General features: G+C 41.5%; 2 protein-coding genes across 3 annotated transcripts in view; one reads left to right on the forward strand and one right to left on the reverse strand.

The window, feature by feature from the left end:
• The window catches only part of rac1b (Rac family small GTPase 1b), a 27455-nt gene extending 14378 nt beyond the window's left edge, over positions 1-13077 (forward strand). Inside the window, exons 2-6 of the mRNA XM_060901378.1 lie at positions 5713-5784; positions 7369-7486; positions 7608-7670; positions 7763-7922; positions 11850-13077. Of these exons, the coding sequence (XP_060757361.1) occupies positions 5713-5784; positions 7369-7486; positions 7608-7670; positions 7763-7922; positions 11850-11980 (544 nt within the window). The 3' untranslated portion in view covers positions 11981-13077. The remainder of the gene's footprint in view (positions 1-5712; positions 5785-7368; positions 7487-7607; positions 7671-7762; positions 7923-11849) is intronic.
• stk19 (serine/threonine kinase 19) lies at positions 8443-27975 on the reverse strand. 2 transcript variants are annotated; one of them, XR_009650840.1, is made up of 7 exons: positions 27600-27975; positions 24195-24340; positions 16880-17115; positions 16700-16797; positions 15265-15412; positions 13195-13805; positions 8443-13043 (listed from the first exon to the last, which is right to left on the reverse strand). XR_009650840.1 is itself a non-coding variant. In XM_060901377.1 (6 exons), the coding sequence occupies exons 1-6, from the start codon at positions 27700-27702 to the stop codon at positions 13760-13762; spliced, it is 777 nt and encodes a 258-aa protein (XP_060757360.1). In that variant the 5' UTR covers positions 27703-27975; the 3' UTR covers positions 8443-13759. The 2 variants fall into 2 exon arrangements, 1 of the variants encoding a protein (XP_060757360.1); XM_060901377.1 differs by having other exon boundaries at positions 8443-13805.
• Between the last annotated feature and the right edge of the window lie 18 nt (positions 27976-27993).

Here is a 27993-nt window from a genome sequence, read left to right on the forward strand (position 1 = left end):
GCTAGCATACTACAGAGAGTGGGTTAGGGGTTGAAGGGTACATAGTGTGCAGGATAGGGTACAAAGATGGCAGCACTAACACCACATTATTTCTTGTTAGATAGGAACTCAATCAAACATAGGTCACATATACATTTATATACATAAACACCAGTAATAAATCATAAAACTAAACTGAATATATGAAATTACATGCATCAGGGCCGCTGACAGCTTTGGCTGGGCCCGGGACAAAATGCTCTGAATGGCGTCGCAGACAGCGTCTGTGTAGCCCCCCCACCTTCGCAGACGCTCTGCGCACACCTCCCAAAAATTGTGACCACCGCAGAAGCCTCACAGACAGCGTCGCAGACAAGAGGGCTCTGATTGGTCCACTCTACATCCGCTGTACACGCACTTCCGCTTCTCTACTTTCCCGGTTTGGTTTGTTTTCACGACTGCTATTTTTAAAAACACGAGCGAAGATGGAGCAGCACGAAGAGCGGTTGATCGAGGAAGTGAGGAAGTACGTACATCTATACGACTCCAGTTCTAGTCATTATAAGTAACCGGAGGATAAACACTCCACTAACCACACCCACCAACTACTCCTAGCGACTTCACGCCCCCTTGCGTTGTGGCGGTGAATAACATCGCGCACGCCTATTACTCCCCGCTCAACGATAAATTACAACTGTCTGCGAAAAGCTATCTGCGAAAGCCTTGTCGCAAGAGCATGCAGAGGCCCTTAGTCTGCAACTATTCAGGTGTGAAATGCAATGCGCCGGACTTTTGTTGTGGCAAAGTCGTCAATAAGGTCATTGAAGTCCAGCTTTTTCGCAAGTTCGTGCTCTATAGAGAGCACTGCCAGCCCATTGAGCCTCTCCTGTGACATGTTTGAGCGCAGGTAGTTTTTTATAAGCTTCATTTTACTAAAGGCCCGCTCACCTCCAGCCACAGTCAGTCAGATATATGAAACACAATGTTATTAAGCGGTTGTGGTTATGAAATGATTCAATGCCCTGTGCGTTTGATATGGTGTTCAGTGTGACTTGCTCTCCCCTCGTTTGTAACATGAATTGCGTGCCGCGTGTGCCTTGGTTGGGGTTACTTTACGGGGCTGGAAAAAGTTTGCTGTGTCTTACCTGGCTCAGCTGCCCCACTGCCTTTGCTAGTACCTGCTGCATCATCCGAATCTTTTTAAAAATATTTATGCAGTGAGCCCCTGAGACTCTTGGTTTCTTCCTCTTTTTTTTTCTCTTTTCTTTTCTGTGCTCCTGACTTGTGCATGTTGGCAAATGGCACACACGCTGATTGTCGAAGTGCTATGATCGAACAATGTCTTTTTTTTTTTTTCCCCTTAAAGAGTCGGACCAAACCATTTTTGCATTAGGGGTGGTAGGGGGTTCTTGACGTCTTTTTCAAAGACAATAAAGGCAAAAGATCTAGAAGTCATTTATTGAATGCAAATATAGCACATTTCTCCCCCAAATCAACACATTTTGAAATGAAATAAAATAATTTAATCGCAACTTCATGAGAGCCCAGTTCTGGGCCCTCCCCATTCCTGGGCCCGGGACAACATACCCGTTTGTCCCCCCCTGTCGGCGGGCCTGCCATGCATGATGCAACATTACATGCATTGCCTCTCTTACAATTTTTTGAAAATTATGCAATATTAGGGCGGATTATAGTTGAAATTGGGGCAGGCAACTTTTCAGAGTTGCCTGCCCTGTGGTCTGGCTGATATTTTCCATGAATTTCCTACACTGCAGTGTGTCTTAATTGGCCTGGTGTGGTGGTGTAATTATCTCTGCGTGACCTGAGCAATGGTGCAATGTAAGCTGGCAAAGTTTTTTGGGTGTTTTTTTTTTTTTTTTTTTTTTTTTTTTAAGCACTGAAGATGATTTTAAAGGCCAAAACAGCCATTGGGGGGGAGGCACGCTCAGAGTCCCTACTGTCCCCAGCACGTTGGACTGTCAGTAATACAGGGGTCGGGTTTTAAAAAAAAAAAAAAGTGCTGTCAGCCAGCACGCAACTGAAGGGCTCGGTTTCAGGGGGCGTGGTGTGTCGGGGTCCTGTGGCTAATGCAGCGGTATCGTTAGACCCCATCACTTGGACCTATTACCCCATGTATTTTCACCTTCAAAAAAGTAAGGAATTAATAGAAAACTGACATGGATGTCAGCTGGGATTTTGAATGCTATAATATAATGTAGCTTTGAACTGGTGTCGTTGTGTTCCTGAAGGAGAGAGATGCGAGAGGGTTTTTTTTTTTAATAATTAAACTGAAATTTTACTAGTGAGAAGATGCCATAACCTTTTGAATGTGTGTGGGTGAGAATATTATAAAGTTCGATATAACCTCCCCAACCTATCTATACCAGTCTTCCTTTAAAAAAAAATACAAGCCCCAGGAAAGCTGGACTTGGCTCCTGGTCTTTTCAAACCTTAGAAGCGCCCCGTGGCTGGCTGATGTACGATGAAAAATGCCGTGCCATTCTGTGTGCAATTCCTAAATCGACGGGAAAATCGAATTCCTTCACTGTTTGGTTGGTCCAAGACACTTCTCGGCTCTGTTCAACTGTAAATCAAGTTGTGTGTTGAAGTAAAGGCTAGAGAGTCCTAATACGCCCTTTGAATAATTCCCTGCTAAAATAAGCTCAAACTAGAGGTTTTTGTTTGAATGTGCATAGGGCACTCAATCAAATCTCTTATTAGAGGCTGGAGTGGAGCCTAAATTTTTATACATAATGGAGAGGATTAGCTGGTTAGCACAGTCACCTCACAGCAAGAAGGTCCTGGGTTCGAACCCAGCGGCCGGCGAGGGCCTTTCTGTGTGGAGTTTGCATGTTCTCCTCGTGTCTGCGTGGGTTTCCTCCGGGTGCTCCGGTTTCCCCCACAGTCCAAAGACATGGTTATGTTAACATGGGGTGGCCTTGAGCAAGGTACTTAACCCCTGACTGCTCCCTGGGTGCTCTAGTGTGGCTGCCCACTGCTCTGGGTGTGTGTGCACGCGTGTGTTCACTGCTTCAGATGGGTTAAATGCAGAGGATGAATTTCACTGTGGTTGAAGTGTGCATGTGACAGGTGGTTTCTTCTAGCTGTATGGGTAGTATCTCACTGGGCTGCGACAGCCCGCGACTAGTTGGAGACTCAACAATTGCGATAAAATATGCGAATTGGCGACAACTTTCACTTGGAATCGCACTGAATTGATATACGCGTATTTTATCGCAATTGTCTCCAACTAGTCGCAGGCTGTTGCAGCCCAGTGAGACACTTGCACTTACTGTCTCGCGGAAACTGACGTGAGAAGGGTTTGTGACGGCTTTGCGATGCATTTGCGGCTATTTTGAGAAATTGTCGCACGAATTTTTTGAACATGTTCCAAGATTTCAGCGACGAAGGAGCGACACTTGAGAATTGAGAAGCCCTGCGAATGTTTCAAGACACTTTTGAAACTCTCTCGCGAATGAATAGGGAGGAAAAGTAATCTTATGGATGCGTTCCAACCTCTGGCAAAATGAATGGGGATATCTTTTCAAAAAAATTACATTTTGGGGGCGTCGTGGCTCGGGTGGATGAGGCGCCATGCCATTGGATCCGGGGACCCGGGTTCGATTCCGACCCGAGGTCATTTCCCGATCCCTCCCCGTCTCTCTCTCCCGCTCATTTCCTGTCTCTACACTGTCCTATCCAATAAAGGTGAAAAAAGCCCAAAAATATCTTAAAATTACATTTCGGGTTACACTTCAAAGTTAAGACAATGGCTTCCATATGTTGTGCATGTCTGGCAGCTCTATCGATCCTGGTGATCATACTTTATTTGTTTTGAATGTTTTTTAATAAGCTGATCAAAGACTACACGGACCTGACATCGCGTATGTGACGTCATCAAGTCTAGTGTCTTTCCAAATCTGTAGCAGGTAGCGGCCGGCGAGCAGCCTACATCAACATGCCGATTTGTATTGCGTGGTTGGCAGAGTATTTCTGTACCAATAAGAAATGTATCCCTCGTAGGGATAACCATTACAGATCAGGGCATGTAGTCAACTGCCGCTATTCACAGGGAGAGCGGTCAGCACTCGTAAGGGCTAGTATGAAGAAAACGTATCAAGCCTACTGCTGACGTAATATGAGCGACTCTGACTAGACAGTTTGGTTGTCCGTTTCTGACAGGTTAGCTGTAATTTCGATCTTTTAAAAGACAGCGAAATTTCACCTGATACTTTCAGAGTTGGTAGATAATCCCAACATGTACAACATACTTTTTGGGGGTGTACAAGTTCCATGTCATAACTTCGTGGGATTTTATTTTTTTAAATCGGGTCTATGGGATTTTCAATAGTATGGCTCTCGGCTTAGGAACGCTACCCCTAGGATCGCTGTGTTTCACTTTCCCTTCCCATTTGTCGCAGCCCAGTGAGATACTGGCTTATCTGTACAAATTTGAATTGTGCCAGTTTGGTTGGTATAAAACTGTATGAAGTCCACTTTGAGTCAGTAACTTAAAAAAAAAAATGCAGACTAAGAAACTGTGATGACTTTATTTCTCAAGGAAAAATGTGGAGAGTGTTTTTCAGAACCCAACACACACACCTAGAGTAATGGGCAGCGATGCTACAGCACCCAGGGAGCAGTTGGGGGTTGGGTGCCTCACTCAATGGCACTTCAGCCCAAGGCCACCCCATGTTAACCTAACCGCATGCCTTTTGGACTGCGAGGGAAACCGGAGCACACCCACACACACACGGGGAGAACATGCAAATTCCACACAGAAAGGCCCCCGTCGGCCACTGGGCTCGAACCCAGACCTTTTTTTTTTTTTTACTGTGAGGCGACAGACAGTGCTGACCACTACACCACTGTGCTGCCTCGAACAAGATGGACGAAGAGGAGAGAATGACTTCAGTTTACTCTGCTTGCCTTGAACACTACATGACTGAACAGGTGGACTTGTTTTAACGTTTAAACAATTGGGGGCAAAAAAAATTTGATTACCCAGATTTCTTTGGCAGGTCAGAGATCGATTTGACTGAAGCAGTCGAGCCACGTGAGTTAGCAGAGATGTTGTCCTAGTACAGTTTGTTCTGGTCCACTAATTTGATTGGTTGAGCAGTGTTCAGCGTGCCTGGATTTCCTATAACCATGCTGGGACGTTTCTCTGTGCATCACTCCACTTGTTTGTTTGCCACGTAACATTCCACTTCCTAGTTTGAAATGGTTCCTAGAGTAGTGTTAGTAACGTCATCAGTGGACATGGCAAATGCTGCTTTTCAAGAATGCAACTTTTGCCATAAAATTAAAGCTTTTCGGATGAAAGTGGGGGAGGAACGGCATTTTACAGGAAGCATATTTAATGGGAATGTGAGCGAGCTAGCCAGCCAGCCAGCATGCTCTAAAGTGGGTGTGGCTTCTTCGGGGATCCACTTACACTCGCAGTGAAAACAAAACCTTTGACCATATTGTCTGAAATGTCAGTTACTTGATTAATTTGCTTAGAGGACCATTGTATAAAATCAATATTGTGCAGTTATACGGAATTGGCTACAGCGCAGCCCATAACTGCACCCTTGCTAGTGAATTCAGAATCACCCTTTTCCCTGATCTGATTTAATTTGATGGAAATGTTTGGTCCTCAGGAAAAGCTCCGTTTCATAAAGCCCCACCACCACTTCTTAAAAGCTAAGGTTGTTTCTAACTGTGCCGTTTTGTTCTCCTGTATTTCAGGGCTGTTGGTAAAACATGCTTGCTGATCAGCTACACCACCAATGCATTCCCTGGAGAGTACATCCCCACAGTGTGAGTACCCACTTCACAACTCTCCTACACTTGCCTGGTTTATTTAAAAAAAAAATGCATCTAAGTGTTGGTTAGTTTGTTCACTCGTGCTACTTTAGTGTCTTGAGCAAAAACGAAATGCTACTTATGTTAATTTCATAAAATCTGTGAAATTTGGTCATGGTGATGCGTGTTTTTCTGCAATATCTTTAAAAAAGAAAAAAGCCCAGGCCATTCTGTGGCTGGGAAGTTATTTAATTTGAGTGGATTCCCAAGCAAATGTGCATGAAATTGCTCACGTCAAGCACACAGGAAGTCCATGTGTGCGCATGCACAGGTTTACATTTATTTTATTTTTCTCTCTCCCCTTTGGGTTTTACGGCAGCCGGCATCCAGTGTTGCATTACCGCCATCTACAGGTTTATCTTTGATGGTGCACCGACAGTTCCATCATTCTGTCGCTAAACGAACAGCTGATCACACCAAAGTGCTCGCTGACTGCCGATATTTATTTATTAGTTTGGTCCTGCGTTTCCTTTCATTCGCAACCTAACATCTTTTCTCGCGTTCTGTTACTGTAGTCGGTCTTTCATGTTTCATTCTCACACTCGTGTCCTCCTGTTTCAAATTTGTATCCCACAATGCCTTGTGCGACCAGGGAAAGCCCACCATGTGATGCATGACGACGTTGTATCTTGAATTGCATCATGGTGAAGCAGGGAAAAATAGCGGAGAATTTAGGGCCACATGGCCTTAAATTCATTTAATTGTTCTATATAAAAAAAAATTGGAAGTCTGAGTCGAATTTGGTAGCTTTCAGTCCACTAAACAAAATAGTTGGGTGTCGGAAAATTCTTTTCATGACCTACACTTGAAAAATCTGAAAGGCGGTCTAGCTTTAAATGTCTCCTTAAGGTGATTTAACAGTTGTGTTTGGGGAGGAAAATTGTGTTAAATGAATCTGTGCCATCTTTTCATGTGTTTAAGGTTAAGGTCCCGTTTGCACAGGTTTAAAAAAGGTATTAATGCTGTACTAATATGGTCTTGTGGTTAATATTTAGAGGCGAGACGGTGAAAGTTGTAGGGAAGGGAGTTCAGAGGCTTTGCTGTGACCATAAGTTTGGTCTTCTCTGCAACACTTTTTTTTTTTTTTTTTTTAAAACCATCTAAAAATCATGCACATGGATATTACAAATATCTAATCACTTTGAATATAGTACTACGTTCCTCATAGGGTAATCAAAATGAACCGTAAAGAGATGGTGTATGTAAGTGTAATACATTATTGGCTACTCCTCCCTGAGTTTTCAGTGGATTTTGATTGCTTTGTTTGGAAGATCTAATTGTTCTCCTGAACAGCTTGGCTAATTATAAACGAGTCTGGTTTCTTGTGTCACAGCCATGTGAGCTACTGCATTGCTGATGCTCTGGTTATTTCTATTTATTTATTTTTTGAGAACTGTTGATTGGCTGTCCAGCAGGAAGTGAAACTGCTTTTGTGTCCAGGAACGATCACATTAGTCATTGTGGTCTCATGCGCACCCGTTTCAGAGATGCATGCACTTTCCAGTCAAGCCCTTTTTCCCCTTGTGTTTTATCTTGTAGATTTGATAATTACTCTGCAAATGTAATGGTGGATGGCAAACCAGTCAATCTCGGTTTATGGGACACAGCAGGACAGGAAGACTATGACAGGCTCCGTCCTCTCTCCTACCCTCAGACAGTAAGACCCTTTTTCAAATCCAATATACGGGACGCGCTTCTGTGCCTTGTTTAGGACAATGGTTATTGGTGTGCTCTTTGTAATATAAACCGCCTTACAATGCCATTTCTGAAAAATCTAGGATGTGTTTCTGATCTGCTTCTCCCTTGTGAGTCCTGCGTCTTTTGAAAATGTTCGTGCAAAGGTGAGACCACATGCATTTATTTATATGTTGAGGCATCTGAAATGAATGGTCATGGCAGACTTCATTAATGGCTGGATTGTCATTTTGTACAGTGGTACCCAGAAGTGAGGCATCACTGCCCCAACACTCCAATTATACTGGTGGGAACCAAACTTGATCTGCGAGATGACAAGGACACTATTGAGAAGCTGAAAGAGAAGAAGCTTACTCCCATCACCTACCCTCAGGGCCTGGCCATGGCTAAAGAGATTGGTACGTGTGTAGTATCGGGCTACTGTTTCTCATACTTTTAGTACAGGTATTATGGTAGAAGTCTAAAAAACGGCATAGTTTCATGGTATGAATGGACCACTTCAAGACAAGCTGGTGGTGAAAATTGAGTTAGGTTTTATTATGAGGGTCTGTTTGCACATCCTTGCATATATAACCAGAAACAAAATGACCCCAAAGTCCTGTAAATCATCGTCTTTCTGCAGGATAAGATTTCCAGGCCTGTTAAGTAATGTTGCTGGGGGACAGATGTAGTAATTACAGTAGATTTGCACAGGGTAAATGATTGCTGTATGATTCACAGACATGGGAGTTTTCGTCACGTACGCATGGTGGCCACAAGGATTCTGTATGTACGTCTTGTTTTAGGGGTCATCCATCATTGAGTCTACAAAGAGTAGACTTTTGAGCAAACACCCCCCACCCAAAAAAAAAAGTGTACATTAGCGGACAAAAAAAAATGATGGATCTACATGGAATAGGAATTCAAAATAAAACCATGTCTTGTATTACTTTTTATTAAAATCAGATGACAGGACAATACAAAGATTCACAAGAGAAGAAAAAGACACAAGACAGGTCCAGAAGTTTTCACACAAAGTAGGCGATTCTCATCTCATTATCTCTAGCTGCTTTATCCTGTTCTACAGGGTCGCAGGCAAGCTGGAGCCTATCCCAGCTGATTACGGGCGAAAGGCGGGGTACACCCTGGACAAGTCGCCAGGTCATCACAGGGCTGACACATAGACAACCATTCACACCTACGGTCAATTTAGTCACCAGTTAACCTAACCTGCATGTCTTTAGGGGAAACCGGAGCACCCGGAGGAAACTCACACGGACATGGGGAGAACATGCAAACTCCACACAGAAAGGCCCTCGCCGGCCACGGGGCTCGAACCCAGACCTTCTTGCTGTGAGGTGACAGCGCGAACCACTACACCACCGTGCCGAGCAGGCGATTCATTTTTGAAAATTAGGGACTGTCTTTTTAAGGGGAGCTGTTGCCTTTTGGCTCCTCATGAACAATAGGAAATCCATTGTTCATGAGGAGACCGCTCCGCTTAAGTCACCGTTTTTGGCCCCAGATTAAATGTTGAAAATAAAGAATAAAACAAAAGCTCACTCCAGGATGTGAAGAACACTTGACAAAATCACACCAGCAGTTCAAATTGGAGCTGGGGCTGGTCGTGCAGGACTTTTATTCTGAAATGGAAGAAGAGACTGACTGTATAAAATTCAACTGACTGCTGACACAAGTACAAAATACCCATATGATATCCTACATACCATTTTACAAGAGAAATAATCCCGAATTGTAAAAGTCGACTTAATTTTTTTCCATCCGGACGATCTCTTGCCGGCACGGCTCAGCTTGCTTTGAAACGTTCGTTTTTGATTCTTTCCAAGCAGCCTGTCCTGCCCTAACTGCCTCCTGCCGCTTCTCAGATGAATGCAGGAAACAATAAACGTTTAATAACTGCTCATACTCGTTTGAAGGAGTCTTGTGAATAGTGATATTTCTGCTATTCACAAATTTGTAAATGCGGTCAAAATCTGGGTCAGCCATTGTTGTATTGAAGAAAGTCGAAAAATCGGGAGCCAATCAACTTTGAGCATCTCCAACGGCCCTGGGTAGAGGCGTGTTCAAGGCAGTGACGTGGTAGAACTGCGACCGGAAGCCATAGATTGTTTACAGAATCTATGCCGGAAGCGCTTCATTCACTAGAAACATTACGAACATGGAGCAGCGGCAAGCCTTTGACACAGCGGTAGATGCTGTATTGAAAGCATTCAACGGGAAGTTCTCATTGAAAACGGAGCAAAGAGCAGCCCTGGAGGTATTTATCTTCTTCCTGTTACTCAAGCAGTTTCCGTCGTGTCAGAGGAAAGAGTGATGTGATTGGTTTAAGCTTCGTCACAGCCTTTTCTGGCTTCGACCAGTAGCAAACTGAGGCATTTCAGGGAGGCGGGTCAACCACGCCTTTGGGAAACGGTTGGGCTTAATATCTTTGCCAGACCAAATGCTCGCAGAGCTTTGAAGTCACGTTAGCCAGACTACCGTATTTTCTGGACTATAAGCCGCTACTTTTTTCCTAGGTTTTGAACCATGCGGCTTATACAAAGGTGCGGCTATTCTGTGGATTTTTCTTCCACCGCTAGGGGCGCTCTAACCAGAAGTAGAATCAAAAATAAGACAGACGAAAAATCAATGCAAAGAAGAATTAGCAGATCTTTAGCAGATAGAACACGCACGACAAATTACTAACTGGTAATTATTTTCAAATCCAGCGGAGATGATTAAAGTGACTTGTGGTTTCAAACACAGGAGAAATGAAGGTAAATAAATACCGGTTATTTTCTCTTGGTTCTGTTCCGTTTTAATCAGCAAAGTTGCTGCCGTGTTAAAAGGCACTGTTCGGAAAGAATCTGTTCATGTACATTTACAGTACAAAATCGTTCTGTACATGCAGTAAATATCTAATTTTTCAACATGGATATCTGCGGCTTATAGCCCGGTGCGGCTTGTATATCTTTTTTTTAATTTTTTTTTAAAATAGAGCGGATGCGGCTTATATACAGGTGCACTCTATAGTCCAGAAAATACGGTAGGTTAAAGTAGCTTCATATTTTAGATTCTTCAAACTAGCCAGTGTTTACCTTGATGCTTTGCACACTATTGGCACGATCTTACCCAGCTTCATGAGGTAGTCACCTGGAATGCTTTTTTTAATTAACTTCTGATGAGGCACAGTGGTTAATTGGCGCAATTTCTTGCCTTTTTAATGCATTGGAGGTCAAACGGTAGTCAATAGCCTTATTCCACAACTGTAGTAATTCATATTGTCAAGAACTGCTCAACTAAGTAAAAAAACGACATTTTAAGATGTTTTGTTTTAAATTAATCAAAAATGAAAATCCATTGAATTGGGTCTGTTCAAACTTCGGGTCCTGTATTTCAATTCAGATAGGATGTACACCACCTGGGTTTGTTTCTACTGACCGTATTACAGAGGGTAATGTACGGAGTAATCGTTAGACATGTGCATGCACTAGAGGTGTGACGATCCAGTTTTTTTTCACGATTTGATTCGAATCATGATTCACATTTTTGTCCTATTTTATAACCTTCAAATCAATATTCTGTTCACTGTCAGCCTAGAAATGTAGTGCAATTAAAAATAGTGTTTTGTAGTCTTTTTATTCAGACTCTAGTCACTCCATTGACTTTGAACTGTGATGCATTCATAGTCGGTCATTTTCAACACACAAAGCAGTGAAAACTTTTAATGACTTGTCTCAAAACACAAAAATAGTCGCGTGTGTTAAAGTGAACAGCACCTCTTGAGACACACCATTCATTGTCCAGAGAGAACATAAGGCACTGAGATTAAGAAATGCTGCCAAGCTGGTGGCTTCAGGAGTTCGGAGTCGTCCGCTATGATCACAAAGCAATGCGTAACAGCAAAAGATTGCTATAGCAACTGCAAATGTGGCTGCACCCACATGTAGGTCCGGCTAACAAATCGAATTTAATATCAGTTATGCGTCTAGGGTTATCGGGATGAAAATGGTTATTGTTGGTGAATCATGATTCATTAAATTTTTAATCGACTTTTGAATGGCAGACTGAAATGGATCGGGGATCAATTAATCGCCACACCTCTAGCATGCACAATCAGAAAACATTACTGACAGATTGCGATGCTCCAGTGGCCCTCAAGACATTTCCTGAAAGCTATTTTGCCAGTATTTGTGATTTTAAGGAGAAAGAGGAACAGTGAGCAGAGACAGGCACTTAATCTGTATTTTGAAAGTGAAGTTAACGTTTCATGTCGGTTGTGTAATTTACTCTTTTACACTCCTATCACACTGACAGTTTTCATGTAATCACTGTTCATCCATCAGGAGCTGTGAAGTATCTGGAATGCTCGGCCCTGACGCAGCGCGGCCTTAAGACAGTGTTTGACGAGGCGATTCGAGCTGTTCTCTGCCCACCGCCTATGAAGAAGAGGAAGAGAAAATGCTCTCTGCTCTAGACGGTGATCACGGCCTACAATCCCAGCTGTATTCTGAGGGATGGGAACGAGACGGTGCACTTGTTGCCATTTTCCTCCCTCCCCCCCCTTTTTTTTTCTTTTGGATGTTTATATTCTCACACAACTGAACATAACCTCTAGATGTAGGAATGAGACACAATCACCTCAAATCCATGTTAACTGATGCACCCATACTGAGAATTATGGCCTTTGAATTTTTTTTTAAAAAAACACAACTTTGTTCAGTCGTTAATTTCTTTAAGAGCCCTTGTGGTTTGTTTACAAGTCATCATTGGAACGAAAGAAGTCTTGCCAAATAGCACTACAGAACCCACTAGATGCATGCATACTACAAAACTCTTCTGCTGGCTACTGAAAAACAAGCCAAGGTTGGACAAGTTGAATGAAGTGAGTACTGTTTAACGAATAATCACGGATCAGTACTCATCACTGTCTTGCATTTCATACTGTAAAACCTGAATAACAGCGCTAGTGTAGCTTCAGTGTTTCTCAAGTGCTTCCTATGAGCAGTTATACCTCTTGACATGATAAAATGCTTAAGCCCAACTAATTACCTATAACCTTGTCTGTATATCCTCCCTAAAGTTGTTCAACTGCAGTCTGTGTACTCAGCGAGGGGATTTGAAGCATCTCAATAACACTATATAGGGCTATCTGGAGCCTTTAATCCATTTCTAATGAACCTTAAACTGGTATTAAATTTTTTTTTTTAAATATCTGATGTTAAAGGCAACACTACTGTTGGATTGTGACAGGAATTTTAAGTAGTACTTTTTTTTTCCCTTCCCCCATTAACCCTTGCATTCCTATCATAGCTAATTTTAACAACTTACTGTATACACTAACACTTCTGTCAGCTGGATAGTATGTTTAATGGATTGAATTAAATGAAAGTCATGCATTAGTGATGTTCAGAGCTTGTCTTTACATACCTCTAACTTTTTTTTTTTTCTTCCTTCCCCTCTTCATCATAAGTCTGTCTGCACGATTAGAGCCAATGTATTTTTTTTTTTTTTGGAGATTCCTAATCACTTTGTTTTGCCTAAATGATGACAAATAAAGCAGAATTAAATGTGGCTTCTTTTGGACTCTGTTCTATATAATGGAGTTTGCATCACTGGGTAAAATTTAATTCTTGATGTTTTGACATTCATCAATGGTGCTGATTAAAGTATGAGTAAGGGTTTATAAACCTGTATCTTGCAAACAATCTACCAGCCTGAATGGTCCAAGATTGTTCCTCCGAGTCGCAGTAGGATCTGATTTGGTAACAATACTGACAAGTCTATCCAGGAATATACTCTGGAGGGGATGCCAACCTGTCACAGGGCAAAATGTATAAAAAGTACTTTTAAGAGTTGCAAGCTCACCTACCAAACCTAGAACATACCCAATTCACAGCCTGCTGCATTAACAATCCTTTTGCAGGAATGAATTTAATCACAGAAGATAAAGCAATTCATTTCAACAGGTCTAAAATAAAAACTTCAATCTACTTAACAAAAAAAAAAATGCCTTCAATTCAGTGGCAACACAAGAACGCTTCTCCCTGGAAGCAAGTTAAATTTTCAGTGAATGCTCCCAAGGGGGGGCATTACATATTTAGTCTTACAACTTTTAAAGGCAGACCTGTTTGGACACAGTTCATCTTTATCAAGGTTCTAGTAAGAAAGTGCTGAGACACTATTTAAATAACTTTTTTTTTCCCTGCATGATTTGGGGGAGACTTCAGTTACTTCACGTTCGGTGAGCTGAAGATCAGGTGTCCACAAATCGTAATAAAGTTCCTGACGTAGTCTGGACGCTAGAAATAGAGGAATAAATGTTAGGATATTCATAAATACAAACTAAGATGATAATTACTAGTGCATCTCAAAAAATTAGAATATTGTGAAAAAGTTCAATATTTTCCATCAGTTATTTAAGAAAGTGAAAGTTATAGACTCATTACACATGTTTCAAGCATTTTTCTATTTTAATCAGTATGGCATACAGTACAAAAACAAACCCATCTCAAAATATTAGAATATTTCATTTCAAGTTTGAGTAAAACAGTATGAACACAGTATCTCTTGGTCTAGTTCAGTACACACAACCACATCATCTGTTGTCCAGAAGATGATCACTGATGCCCTCCACACGGAGGGTAAGCCACAAAAGGTCATTGCTGAAAAGGGTGGCTGCAGTCTTGAGAGGACTGTCAAGAAAAGTTGATTCAAGAACTTGGGAGAGCTTCACAAGGAGTGGACTGAGGCTGGTGTCAGTGTATCAAGACCCATCACGAACAGACATCTTCAAGAAAGGGGATACAACTTTTGCATTCCTAATATCAAGCTACTCCTGAGCCAATGTCAGAAGTGTCTTATCTGGGCTAAGGAGAGAAAGAAAGGGACTGTTGCTCAGTGGTCCAAAGTCCTCTTTTCAGATGAAAGTACATTTTGCATTTAATTTGGAAGTCACGGTTCTAGAGTCTGGAGGAAGAGTGGAGAGGCACAGAATCCAAAGTGTTTGAAGCCCAGTGTGAAGTTTCCACAGTCTGTGATGATTTGGGGTGCCATGTCATCTGCTGGTGTTGGTCCACTGTATTTTATCAAGTCCAAAGTCAACACAGCCATCTACCAGGAGATTTTAGAGCACTTCATGCTTCCATCTGCTGACAAGCTTTTTGGAGATGCTGATTTCCTTTTCCAGCAGGACTTAGCACCTACCCACAGTGCCAAAACTACTACCAAATGGTTTGCTGACCATGATATTACTGTGTCTGACTGGCCAGCCAACTTGCCTGACCTGAACCCCATAGAGAATCTATGGGGTATTGTCAAGAGGAAGATGAGAAACACCCGACCCAAAAATAGATACGCTGAAGGCCACTATCAAAGCAACCTGGGCTTCAATAACACCTCAGCAGTGCCACAGACTGATCACCTCCATGCCACACCGCATTGATACAGTAATTCATGGTAAAGGAGCCCCAACCAAGTATTGTGTATAAATGAATATACTTTTCAGAAGTTGGACATTTCTGTATTGTAAATCCTTTTTTTAGGGAATATTCTAATAATTTGAGATACTGGATTTCTGATTTTCATGAGCTATAAGCCATAATTATCAAAATTAAAACAAAAAAGGCTTTAAATATTTCACTTTACATGTAATGAATATAGAATATATGAAAGTTTAACATTCTGAATTAAAATATGAAAAAAAAAAAAAAAAGCTTTTTCACGGTATCCTAATTTTTTGAGATGCACTAATGGTCTTACCGTTCTACCAGTTCTGCACCGATTAGGTCATGAATGTGGTACTTTATATCGAATTTGACTTGTGATTTGGTACGACGACCTTCTAAATCAGCTTTTAGGATTTCATTGTATTTTGATTTCTTGACCATGCCGAGAACAGCTTTGCGTCCTGAAAAGGGAAAAAAAAAAAATTATATTGAGTTATTTCATGATGACTGGGTGCCATTTTGCCCTTGTAAAAAATTAACTTATAGATTTGCACATTAACAGTTCAGCTATTTGTCTAAAACATACACTAGCAGTCAACTGTTTGAACACTCATTCATTGGTGTTTCTAGAGTCTACCTTGAACAATAATGAAGACATCAAAACTATGAAAGCACATACAGCGATAACATTATCTCATTACAGTGACACCCGTCACAGAGTGGGATTATATTAGGCAGTAAGAGAAGAGGCAGTATTCAAAGTCGATGTGTTAGAAACAGGAAAAATGGGCAAGCATAATGATTGTGTGTCACACGTTGGCGGATCAGGATACGTGGCAGTAAGAAAGGAACGTCACAGCATTGCCAGCTTATGTAGCTAATACTCTAGGGTGCGGTGTATTTTTAAGTCAGCACTTAAAAATCCGTAGTACCTTTGATACATCACACATACGGCATAAAAACGAAAGCTATGCAGTGGGAACGTTGCTCGAACACCTATTACACCTTGCGAACGCTTTCGTTGACGTGGCTCCGGGGCTGGCTGGGTGGATGCGGCTGATGTCTTCCCTTGCCCTTCTTGGGTCCTGATTTCTTCGCTGGTATGATGCTTTCTTGACTGTGACGAATGAGGACGAACGCAGCGTGGGGCCTTTACGTCCCTTAAACCCCAGATACGCCACACATACGCCATGTACGTCACAGGACTTTAATTTTGGACAAAACACACCTCGTTTCTTGGCGTTTGACCCACACGCCGCTTACACGGCAAGATACGAGACAGTGTGACACAAGCATAAGGATCTGAGCGACTGTGACAAGGGCCAAAATAGCACATCTTGTGGGGTGTTCTTGGTATGCAGTGGTTAGTACCTACCAAAAGTGAACCACCGACAGGGCCATGGGTGTCGAAGGCTCATTGATTTGCATGGAGCGTAAAGGCTAGGCCAAATGGTGAAAAAGTTAATGCTAACACCTTTCTGTTTTAGCCAGCATTAACTTTTTCACCAGTTTGCGCTACAGTAGCGCTTCTGTGGGATTGGACCATATGGGCTAGCCTTCGACACCCGTGACCCTGTCGCCGGTTCACCTTCCTCGGACTACTGTAGGTTGTCAAAAAGGACACTTTGTTTGTAAAAATATCCTCCATGTAATTTAATATCAACGGGACACAAATGGCACCGCAATCATGAAATCAGCGTTCTTCACATTCATCAAACTTATTCGTACTTTTTAATGTTTCACCTTACCCTGAATGAAGTATTTGGTGAATCGACCAGAGTTTGGAATTGAAAGCCACCAGCTTCCTGCATCTCTCACTGTTAACACTCCGGACTTCACAAGCTGCCTGTTGTCAAAGCGAGATCCTTAATTACATACAGATCGGTGCGTGTAAAGGTTACGATGATGTATTCCAATGCTGTTCTTACGTTATCTCCGAATCTGTGAAAAGAAACTCCTTGAGCATTTGACATTTGCTGAAACTCAGTCCTGAGCAACTAGGCAGCGCTTTATCAAGGAACTTCTCGACCGTTGCGTGAGTGTCTTTTCCGATCTGCTCTGCCAGAACTTTGGATCTGTAGTCTTCAGTCAACACCAAGGCGAACGTGTCCGTGTCGAAGCTCAGCTGGAACATGAGCAGTTCTCCTTTGTCCCTCAACTCGTTCTGCCAAACACACAGATAATACAAGAGGAACTGCTCAGTGAAGTGACGCGTGTTTGTAGATCATACGGTTAGTTGTAGCTCTTTGCTTTTCTTCCAACAATCTTGCATTTGCTATGATGAAATGGTGAAAACACAGCAAAGCAAGCTCTTACTACATTACATTACATTAATGGCATTTAACAGACGCTCTTATCCAGAGCGACATACAACACACCCAGAGCAGCCCGGGGAGCAGTTGGGGGTTAGGCGCCTTGCTCAAGGGCACTTCATCTATTCTTGCTGGTCCAGGGAATCAAACCAGCAAGCTTTTGCTCCTAAAAGCTGCTTCTCCAACAATTAGGCCAGATTGGCTTCCCATCTTACCATCATCTTACACCACACTACTGCTGCTTAATTCTGAAAGCTGATTGGTCAGAAGGTATTGATTAATTTCCTGTAACAGTAGCTCTGACAGTAGTGCCATCTATAATTTAAACGCCGGTTATATTAATGCCCTTGTACTTATCCACTATATGGCCAAAAGTATTCGGACACCTGCTCATTATACCCACGTGTTCCACGGGCATTAATCCCCGTTTTCTTGCTATAATAAAATCCATTATTTTGGGAAGGCTTCCCGCTCGACTTTGGAGTGTAGTTGTGGGAAACTGTGCTCGTTTAGCCATAAAAGCAAAAGAAGCTCCACATACAAGTGTGATGAGCAGGCGTTCACATACTTTTGGCCATGTAGTGCATGTTATTTCTGTACTAACTAGCTAATTCACAGACTTGTATAGCAGACACTCTAGATAATCTCAAATCTATTAATAAGTAGATTTTTTTTTTTAAATGCATTAGCTGATTTGGGGATGCTTTCTGGAAGGAGATGTTCGTTTAACATTTATGGACAGAGTTTTTGGTGTCAGCGCTTCGTAACAGTAAGTTTTTTTTGCCATGGGACAGTCTTCACGACAGAGGGTTTTGTGCTTTGTCACATGACAAGCTGCATTTCATATTATCATCATTACGATCATCATCAACTACAAGAAAAAGAAAAACGTGAAGCTGAGGGAGGGAAGACCGTTAATAGCTGCTATAACACTTCACTTTCTTCCCAGACAGACAATCTACAACATTAAATGGAACAAAACATTTGTTAAAAGGCAATGATGTGACATTTAGTAATGCATTCTAACTCTTGGTAAATTTCTGTGGAATAAAACACCTCAGTTGTTACTTATTTAAGAGTCAACGTGTTCAACTGCTTTGGTAAACGGTGTACGCCAAACCAATATGCAGCGTCAGTCAAAAGTTTGGACCCACCTTCCAACTCACTGTTTTTCGCTCATCCATCCGTAGGCCAGGCTGGATGAGCTTATGCGACCACGCGTTTTCTGTCCGTCGACAATTTACAAAAACCGCTACTCCTCCTACAGGATTGATCGGATTTCAATCTAACTCGCATACAATGTTCCCGAGGCGAGTGTGCTTAAAAGTTGTCAAGATGGTAGCGCGACCTGTCATATTCACGATTCTATGGGCTGCTAGGATGTTTTCACTGAAACTCACCCAGAAGACTCGAAAGACAGCTACCAACAAGAGTTGTACACCAGGTGGCGCCACCTACCATGGATGAGGCTACAGAGGAGTCGTGCAATTTCACGAAAATCGCTGCTCCTCCTACAGGAGTGATCAGATTTTGATCACGTTCCTATTTAAAGTGCATATCACGGGTAAATTCAGGAGCAAGATCAATGCAATTCTCCTATTTTATATTAAACTTTGGTCAAATCTCTGTAACATTCCACATTCTCTGCGATTTTTTTACCTTGCGCAATACCAGAAAAATTCAGTTGAAATCAAGCCATTTGATTGCAAAAAACTTGGCATTTGGATTTCCCGGCAAACACTGATTTTCGTGACGTCACGTGCGGGACGCCTCCCTCTGAATCCTACGTCAGCGCTGGTTTGTTTATGAGAAAACGACCTGGTGGTTTTCTGCAAATTTCTTCAACGTTATCGCGTAATTATTAAAATGGCTAACAGATGTAGCGTAGGAGGGTGTAGCAACACCAATCTTGATGGGATTAGTACTCATCGTTTCCCAAAAGACCAGACAATGAGAGAGAAATAGGAGCGCTTGGTCTACACAGGCTGTGCACTGAAACCGTGCAAGCTCGTGCAGCCTGCTGGCGCTTCCGCAGGTAACGTCACGGATCTGGCTCCAGACTCCCTTGGGATTTTTCCAGACGCGTTTTGTTATTTTATTTTTTTCTGCTGTAGACAGATGGCCTTGTGCAAAATTACCCTTCTGGATGAGTGTGTAAAAGGGACATACTTTCATATAAAAAAACCCCACAAAATTGGTCCAGGATATGCACTTTAATGTCGCCCAGGTTGGTACGTATAAAAGTTGCCAAGACGGTTTTGCTGCCCGTCATACTTAACATTTTAAGGGCTTTTGAAAACTTGGCGTGACTCGTCACATTACACGCTACTCTTCGTAAACTGCTGGGATGTTTTCACTGAAACTCACCCAGAAGACTCTAAAGACACATTGAACAATTCTTGTTGGAACAAGTGGTGCCACGTGCCATGGATGCGACTACACAGGGGTCATATGCAATTTCACAAAAATCGCTACTCCTCTCACAGGATTGAACAGATTTCAAACTCGCACACAATAGCAGTGGCCGGTATGAGCTACAGCCTCATTGAGGCTATTTTTTTTTCCTGTTACAATCAATAATAGGAATGAATTTAAAAAAAAAAAAAAAAAAAAAAAAAAAAAACACCTCATGTAGCCTTCAAACCTACTGAAAGCTCTGTTCTGTTTGGCAGTTTTGAGACACAGCAGAGAGCATCACTGAGCATAAAACCGCTAAACAATATCTAGCTAGAAAGTTGATGGACAGGGATGTTTTGACTGTGTGGTGCCACTGAGTGAATTTTTTTTTTTTTAATCTTCAGGCTGTAAGAGAAGAGAAGATACGCAGAAGCGTATGTAAACAAAGCTGCAAAATCACGTGCCAAGCATAAGGCAGATTCTACCGTAACTGAATCCATTAGCCACTTGCCCACAAAATAAGAAATTTTTCGTCCTTTTTTCAGTGAGGTAATATTTTCAAGATCGAAAATATGGTATTTGGTCTTCTAAAACAGCACGTCATTTAAAAATACACCGAGTATATCAATAAAAGATTAAAGTTCTATTTCTTTGACATATCTGACAGACATAACTCCCATTTTAAAAATCACTTTCATTATCCCTGTTGCTATCGTCAGTGAATTTCTGTCAGATGACCTGACGATAGACTCGGCCATTATGGATCTTTGGTAGTTATCGTGTGGAAGCAGGCTTTATCATTTTTGGGTGTCAACAGATAGAGTTGAAATAGATTAACAGCGAAAAAACTATTTCGTTCACGAGAGAAGCCCACAGTTATTTTTAAAAAATGCTATCGTCAGTCTGTCAGTCAAATGCAACTGACGATAGCAAAATTCACGCACATGTTGACTGACGCAAAGAGGAAATTCTACTGCGCGTGATTTTTGTGACAGCAGACATTTACTTCCGGGCAAGACTTGGAGTTCTGACAGCTAGATTTCATCAAATAAATCAAGGTAAGATTTTCAGTCAGCTATCCTGACGATAGAAATTTTTGACGATAGAAACATTGAGAATATATTTGTGCATTCATATTTAAAGTTTTCTGGAGGAAAACTATCGTAAGTTGAGATAAATCAGAGCCACTCGCGATGCAACCCTTTCAGCCGACAGGCCATTTCAATGTGTTATTTCCCCGCGAAAGTGACCCAGTCGTGTCTATCGTCACTGTTCTGACAATTATTGTTGATATTTCAATTTTGAAAATAAATTTTATCTTTTTTATTCCAATATTTTATTTTATTATTTGGTTCTAGTGATGAGGTATTTAATATTATTACTAAATTTGTCAGATTAATAATGTAAGAAACAGTTTTGTTGCTATTGTCATCTAGAGTGTCTGTCAGAATATGATGGTAGACGTTAGTTTGTCTGTCAGATTTTGATGATAGAAACCGATGTGTTTCTATTGTCATTTAGCATGTCTGTCATGTCAGGCTTTTATTAATTACCGTATTTTTCGGACTATAAGTCGCACTTTTTTTCATGGTTCGGCTGGCCATGCGACTTATACTCCGGTGCGACGTATATATGTTTTTTTTTTTTTCACCGTGGAATAACTGGAGCTGATGCTGAGTCTGACGACAGCCACGCAGAAGAAGAGGAAACGGCGCTTCATTTGCCGCTGGAGGCAGAGTTGTTCAGAAGCGACACCGAGGATGAGGAATTCAATGGATTTGCTGATTTGGAGTGAAATCGTCAGCTTGATAAACTTGATTGACCTGTGTTTTATTATTAATGATAGGCCTATAGTTATTTAAATAAGTTATGTAGTGATTTTAGGCAGTGCTTAATTTGTGAAGTGGGAGGTCCCAGAACGCAGGAGGTGGGTGGGTCCGGCGACTTAAAAAAAAAAAAAAAGGCGGGGGATGGTTTACTATAACTTTACGCACATGCGCTTATTGTGTGTGTAAAATAATAATAATAATAATAATAAATAATATCAGACATTAAGATCTTAGAAAACGCTTTAGTGACAAACAGTTACAGACAGTAATATGTCGTGATATTATATTATAAAATATTAATTTTTATTAGTCTATATATTAAATTATATATTACATTTATCTTCTAAAATAACAGACTGTACTCATCACAACCGGTTTATTTCACCATTGGAGATCAGATCACACAAGACATGAGTTAAATGACTCATTTCAAGGATTTAAGTAGGGGATTTAAAAGCGGTTGTTGTTTTTTTTTTTTTTTCACTAGACGGTTGTTTTTACTACCGTACCTGTCTTTGGAGATGATATACCTATAGCCTACTTGACCTCTGATTTGATGAAATAAAATTCGACAAAAATGAAGAATGACACTCCTTGATGATGACTACAGCTTTAATAACACAGATGAAAGAGCCATGGGGCGATAATAAGCCCTACCGGTAAAAATATTCTAAAAGCAAACTGATTAATGCATCAGTAATAGGCTACTAATATTAGTTATAATAATAATAATATAGGCTATTAGTAATAACGATAGTGATAGTATTAAAGATAGCAGTAGATATTTAAAATAATCAGACTAGGCTACTTACAGGGCAAAGGGCGCGTTATCACTGCTCAGCTGTTCGTTTATTAAATAAACAATGCAGTCGCGCAGTAACCACACGCCGCTTATCAGATAGAATCACAGATTCTATGGATAGAATAACCCTTCAAAAAAGTGCGACTTATAGTCCGGTGCGACGTATACATGTTTTTTTCGTCTTCATAATGCATTTTTTGGCTGATGCGACTTAAACTCCGGAGCGACGTATAGTCCGTAAAATACGGTAGTTACCAGGACTACTGTCCTAAAATTTACTGTGAATGTCCAAGACCCCAAATGCTACTAGAAAAACTTAATAGAATGATCAAAATAATCAATTCAGCAATTTAAGGAGATGGGACTTAACTGGCCTCTGTTATGGTAGAATCTGCCATAAACCAGGCTCTTCTGCTCAGCGTCAGGTTTTATCACACTGCCCCGGCCTGGAGTATTCTCCGACGAGACTGCTAAATCAGTGTCAGGAATATTCTTTTGGTTTTGACTTGCAGACTGTATATGCATGTTATAGTAGTCCTATCTGGAAATATGATTTTTTTTTTTTAAGGAGGGAGATCAAAGCTTGGGTTCACAGAATATCCATAACATCCATAAAGTCTGGGAGGCCCTGGGTTACTGTTAGTCAGAGGTGGACAGTAATGAAGTACATTTACTTGAGTACTGTACTTAAGTACACTTTTTGAGTATCTGTACTTTACTTGAGTATTTTTTTTTTGGGGGGGGGACTTATGACTTTAACGTCACTACACTTGAAAAGGTAAATATCGTACTTTTTATTCCACTACATTTCTATCAAGGTCCTTGTTACTATGAAGCAGCTTTGAAAGTGGATGTTTTTTTTCTTTTCTTTTCTAAAACGTGATGGTTTTTTAGCAGGCGACACTGAGACAGCCGATCAGTAATCACTAGGGTCACGTCACGTCCATAAACTGTATAAAATCAAGTTCAATGATTTCTCAGCAGCGTTATTTGAACTCGATCAGTTGACGGCAGAACGGAAGGAGGCGGTTCTTCTGGGGAATGCATGCACACCCATGGCCCATGAACCCATGTTTCAGTTTTCTGAAAAGGATTAAAGATTCATTTCGTTTTAAACGTTGGCTTTGTTTGCCGAAAACGAACCACATCATAGCCTACAAAAACTCGCCGTCCGACCTGCGGAAGCATACGGAGGTATATAAAACGTTTTATTCCAAGAGAAAGCTTGCAACGAAGTTGTCTGTGCTTTTAGAGCTAGTGATAACATTGCACAATAGCTATGCAGTCTGGTTAGTCAAATGACTTTCTATGTATTTGGCCGCCAAATTGCCATAGCCTTGTCCGCGACTAATGTTAACACATAGCTAGTTAACTTGGACACTGTTAGTTAGCATGTAAAAACGGAGTTACACTAACATGAATAACGTTAACTTATCTGACGTCCTTTCAGAAATATATGTTTTAGCACAAATACACAATGTAGAAATCTTTCTTTTCTAGTAGCGTTAGCTACAAAATATGATTTCGAGTTTGAAGTGTTTCACTGACTAGCTCGCTTAACGTTAAACCACCATGATGGGACAGCATGCGTTCATTTTGTGAATTCACATTTCTATCTTTGGTAACGGCGTTAGGTTTTGTCAGCGTTGTGGCAATAATACTATGATGCGTTGACAGAAAATGTACTTTTAATACTTAAGTATTTTTAAAAGCAAGTACTTCAGTACTTTAACTTAAGTAAAAATTTGACTGGACAACTTTCACTTGTATCAGAGTAACATTTGACCAGTGGGATCTGTACTTTGACTTAAGTATTTAATGAAGCTGGGTACTTTGTCCACCTCTGCCATTAGTGCAGTATTATTTTAGTGGATAAAAACAAACAAACAAAAAAAACCATTACCAGCTGCTTGTCCACCAGCGTTTTGTCGTTGAGTAAACTGTACAGCTGATGTTTGTAGACAATCGGTGGAAGACTGTCGTCAAACAGCTTCCTTGGGAAAAGCGTCATCAAGTACTTCAAGGTGGCTCTGACGTCACAAGGTCCCTCTGCTCATAAATAGAAAAAGTATATAAGCATTACTATAAATATGGCAAGCCATTTTAACATTTAATCAAACTACAATCCTGTCCGTAATGACATTTTAGATATCCATAATAGATAGCAATTCTGGGGCGGCACGGTGGTGTAGTGGTTAGCGTGGTCCCCTCACAGCAAGAAGGTCCGGGTTCGAGCCCCGTGGCCGGCGAGGGCCTTTCTGTGCGGAGTTTGCATGTTCTCCCCGTGTCCACGTGGGTTTCCTCCGGGTGCTCCGGTTTCCCCCACAGTCCAAAGACATGCAGGTTAGGTTAACTGGTGACTCTAATGCCGCTTTTCCACTACCAACGCGGCTGAGTTGGGCTGTTGGAGTTGCATTTCGACTACAACCGCGCTGAACCGTGCTGGCTGGAAGTGGGTGGACACATTGGGTGGAGTTAGCGAAAGTGGGTGGACGTCACGTGATGTCGTTAGGCGGCGCAAACAGTGACATCAGTGATCTTTTAAGCGGTAGTCTCACGACCCGGATAGTAAACAATAAACATGGAGTCGTTAGTATTGCTGGTCTTGGTGCTATGGCTTGTTGTCACCGACAACGCCAACAGATACTGGCAAGAGCGTATAGATGAGGCGAGGCGCATAAGGCTTCATAATTCTCGTAATTCTTCTTCTTCCAGGTTTACGGTGTTTACAGATCCCAGCATGCTCGTGGGGCGTGTGTGGGCATGTGAGGACACTCCTCCTCACCAATCAGTGCACGGGGGAGTGTCTCCTCACGCCTCTAGCCTCACTCAGCTCGGTTTGGCTCGCTTCAGCCCCACTCCAAAACCGTGCGAGTTTTGGGTCCTAAGCAGGGCTGAAGCGAGCCGAGTCGTGCTGCTCTGAGGTAGTCGAAACACGAGCCGTGTCGGGCTGAAGTGAGCTGAAAAAGGGTAGTGGAAAAGGACCAATAGAGACTCTGAATGCAGAAGTATTGGTCAACAATGCCTTGATGGTTGTGTCTGAAATAGTCTGAACTTTGATCTTTGAAAGTTGTGTATGGGGTTGCGGAAAGGTGGTAGAAAGTTTTAGTTCTGTCTAAGATCAATCAGTAGTGTGTGTGTTGTGTCTGTGTTTTTTTGTTGTCTGTAACTGACTCTGTGACTGTGTTTTAGGTGCCGGGTCAAAAATGACCCGAAGACAATCTTTGTACCCAAGTTGTGTACAGCCTCTATGAAAATATAAATAAACAAAATATTTCCTTTTTTGTAATATTAGGGTCATTTTAGGAAAAAAAAAAGTCATAAAATTTCAAGTTGAAAAAATAACATTAAATGGGTTTTCTCTGCTGTTAAACACAGTTTCGGGTCATTTTTGACCCGAAGACATCAGGAGGGTTACCGTAAAATACCAAATAATAGCCCGGGCTATTATTTGTCTCAATCACGTAAGAGACCCGGCGCGTATTAGACTAGGCGGCTATTTGGAACAGGCGATTAATTCCTTCTTCACAAACACCTTCCCCAAAATCTACCTCAAAACGGGGAAAAAAAATCATTCTCAGATAGGCCTACTTTTAATCAGTATAACTTACAGTTTGTTTAGAGTTAGATTACAGATAGCACGGTGCCGACTTCGGGGAATTTTGAAGACGCAGAATGCATCTTCGCATGGCACAGTCGGGGTGGATAAAGGATAAATCACACACCTTTTCCTGTTAATGACTAGTTAAGCGCATGCTTTACAAAATAATCAAGAAACCACACCATTGTCTGTGCGCAGCACTGTGATTTAATTACTCTGCAAAGTTATGGTCACTTGCTATCACCCTCACCAATGCAGCCTCCACCCTTTGTGCTTCGCGATGTCTGTCAATCTGAAATTGCATGGAGGGCGCGACGTTGAAGCAACATAATTAGGGTGCGAAGTGTCAAACCAAAGGGTTTTTTCTTATGCTGAAAAATAAGTGACCTGCAGTGGCTACATACTGTCATCTTGCATCACGTTTCTCTCCAAGACGTCTCCCTATTTGGCCGATATGAGCCTATTCCCCGAGTGAGTTGGTACGGTGGCTCGACCCCGTAGAAAACTTAAAGTTCGGATGAAAGTTAGTTGAATAGGTTACTGACTTGTAGGCCTACATGTTGCCTGCCTGACGCGTGCTTCTGCCCAACTTGCACGACAGATTACTTGTTGAAAAGGCCCCTTGGATTAGATTGGCCGCGAGCAGACTGAAATGCATGTTAGAACGCTCTCACCTTTTTTGTAAAGCGTCTTCCAGATCCGAATGGGTAAGGGCAAGTGAAATGGTATAAGGTCTTTAATAAAACTCAGTGTGTGCTTTGACGCATGCATTCGGCAATTTAGGTCGTTTAACAGAAGCAGCAGTCCAACCTTGGAAACCCGCAGTCCTCAATGTCACCACACACGCTGGCTTTCGTTGGGTATACCCAAAGGGGTGGCCAAGACATCTGTCAAAAGTTACGGAGTTGCATTCCTCAAGAAATATTACGGTAGACCAAGATTATAACATTGAAATGGCATGTTTATTATCACGTAACAAAATGTTGTAAACAGTATTATAGAAATAATTTCATTCATTCATTCATTCATTCATTCATTCATTCATATTGTTTCGGTAGAAAACTATGCAATGCAAAATCGTTTAAACACCAGAAAACCAGAAAAGTGCTGGGCCTCAAGATTCTAGATAGAACGTTCGGACGCTTTTTTTTTTTTTTAGACCCCGGCGAGTATTCGGAACCGGCCTTTATTTGTCACAACACACGCGTACACCCGGCCGTTAAAGGGAACTCGGCGGTTAATTGGAACTCGGCTATTATTTGGTATTTTACGGTAAATAATCAATCATATGGGTTTCGATAATTGTGGACACAGGTGTCAATAATTGTGGAACGGTGTCACGTGATCTGATACACTAAGTAATCAGGAATCAACTTTTTTTTTGTATTTACGTAAATTTATGAACTGAAAATCTTTTCTACTTTTACAATAGCCAAAAGCTTGTTAAGGTGTCGATAATTGTAGCCGCCACTCTAGTAATACTGCAATTGTAGAGATCCAAATGCCAACTGAATTGTAGATAGTTTCTCTTAGTTCTTTTATTGCAAAAATCCAGAATGCTATATTATAAACTGTTTATGGCATTCTGAGTAGCACTGCGCCCTGTCCAAGATGCAACTGTAAACAACAACCAATTTGAAAACACCACACAGACGTGTAAACAAACAAACAAACAAACACCGTTTCTCAGTCCGCTAGTGAACGCACCTTGAGCATCTTCATGTTCAGGATTTCCGCTGAGACTGTCCGCTCCAAATCTCCTTTTCTTTACACGAAAAGTTTCTGAAATGAGCGACCTTTTTCTATTCATAGCTTCAAAAGGAGTAAATAAACCCTGAATTGTTTAATTAAGATAACTTACAAAACAAACAAACATACCCAACATATGCTGTTCAGGTATGGACCAGAAACACATTCAGTGCTAAGCAGTTCTGCTAACACTTACTTCCGGTCGGTAAAAGATAACATTATTTTATTTAAAGGAAGCAGTACGTCACGTCACAGTATTTTAGTGTCAAAAGACAAGTTTAGATATGAAGTGAATGACACCCTGCTGTGTTGTTTGCTAAACGAACTACTTCTTCTTTGATATTTTCACGGT

Source organism: Neoarius graeffei, chromosome 20 (assembly GCF_027579695.1).
Source record: "Neoarius graeffei isolate fNeoGra1 chromosome 20, fNeoGra1.pri, whole genome shotgun sequence".
NCBI classification, from domain to species: Eukaryota; Metazoa; Chordata; class Actinopteri; order Siluriformes; family Ariidae; genus Neoarius; species Neoarius graeffei.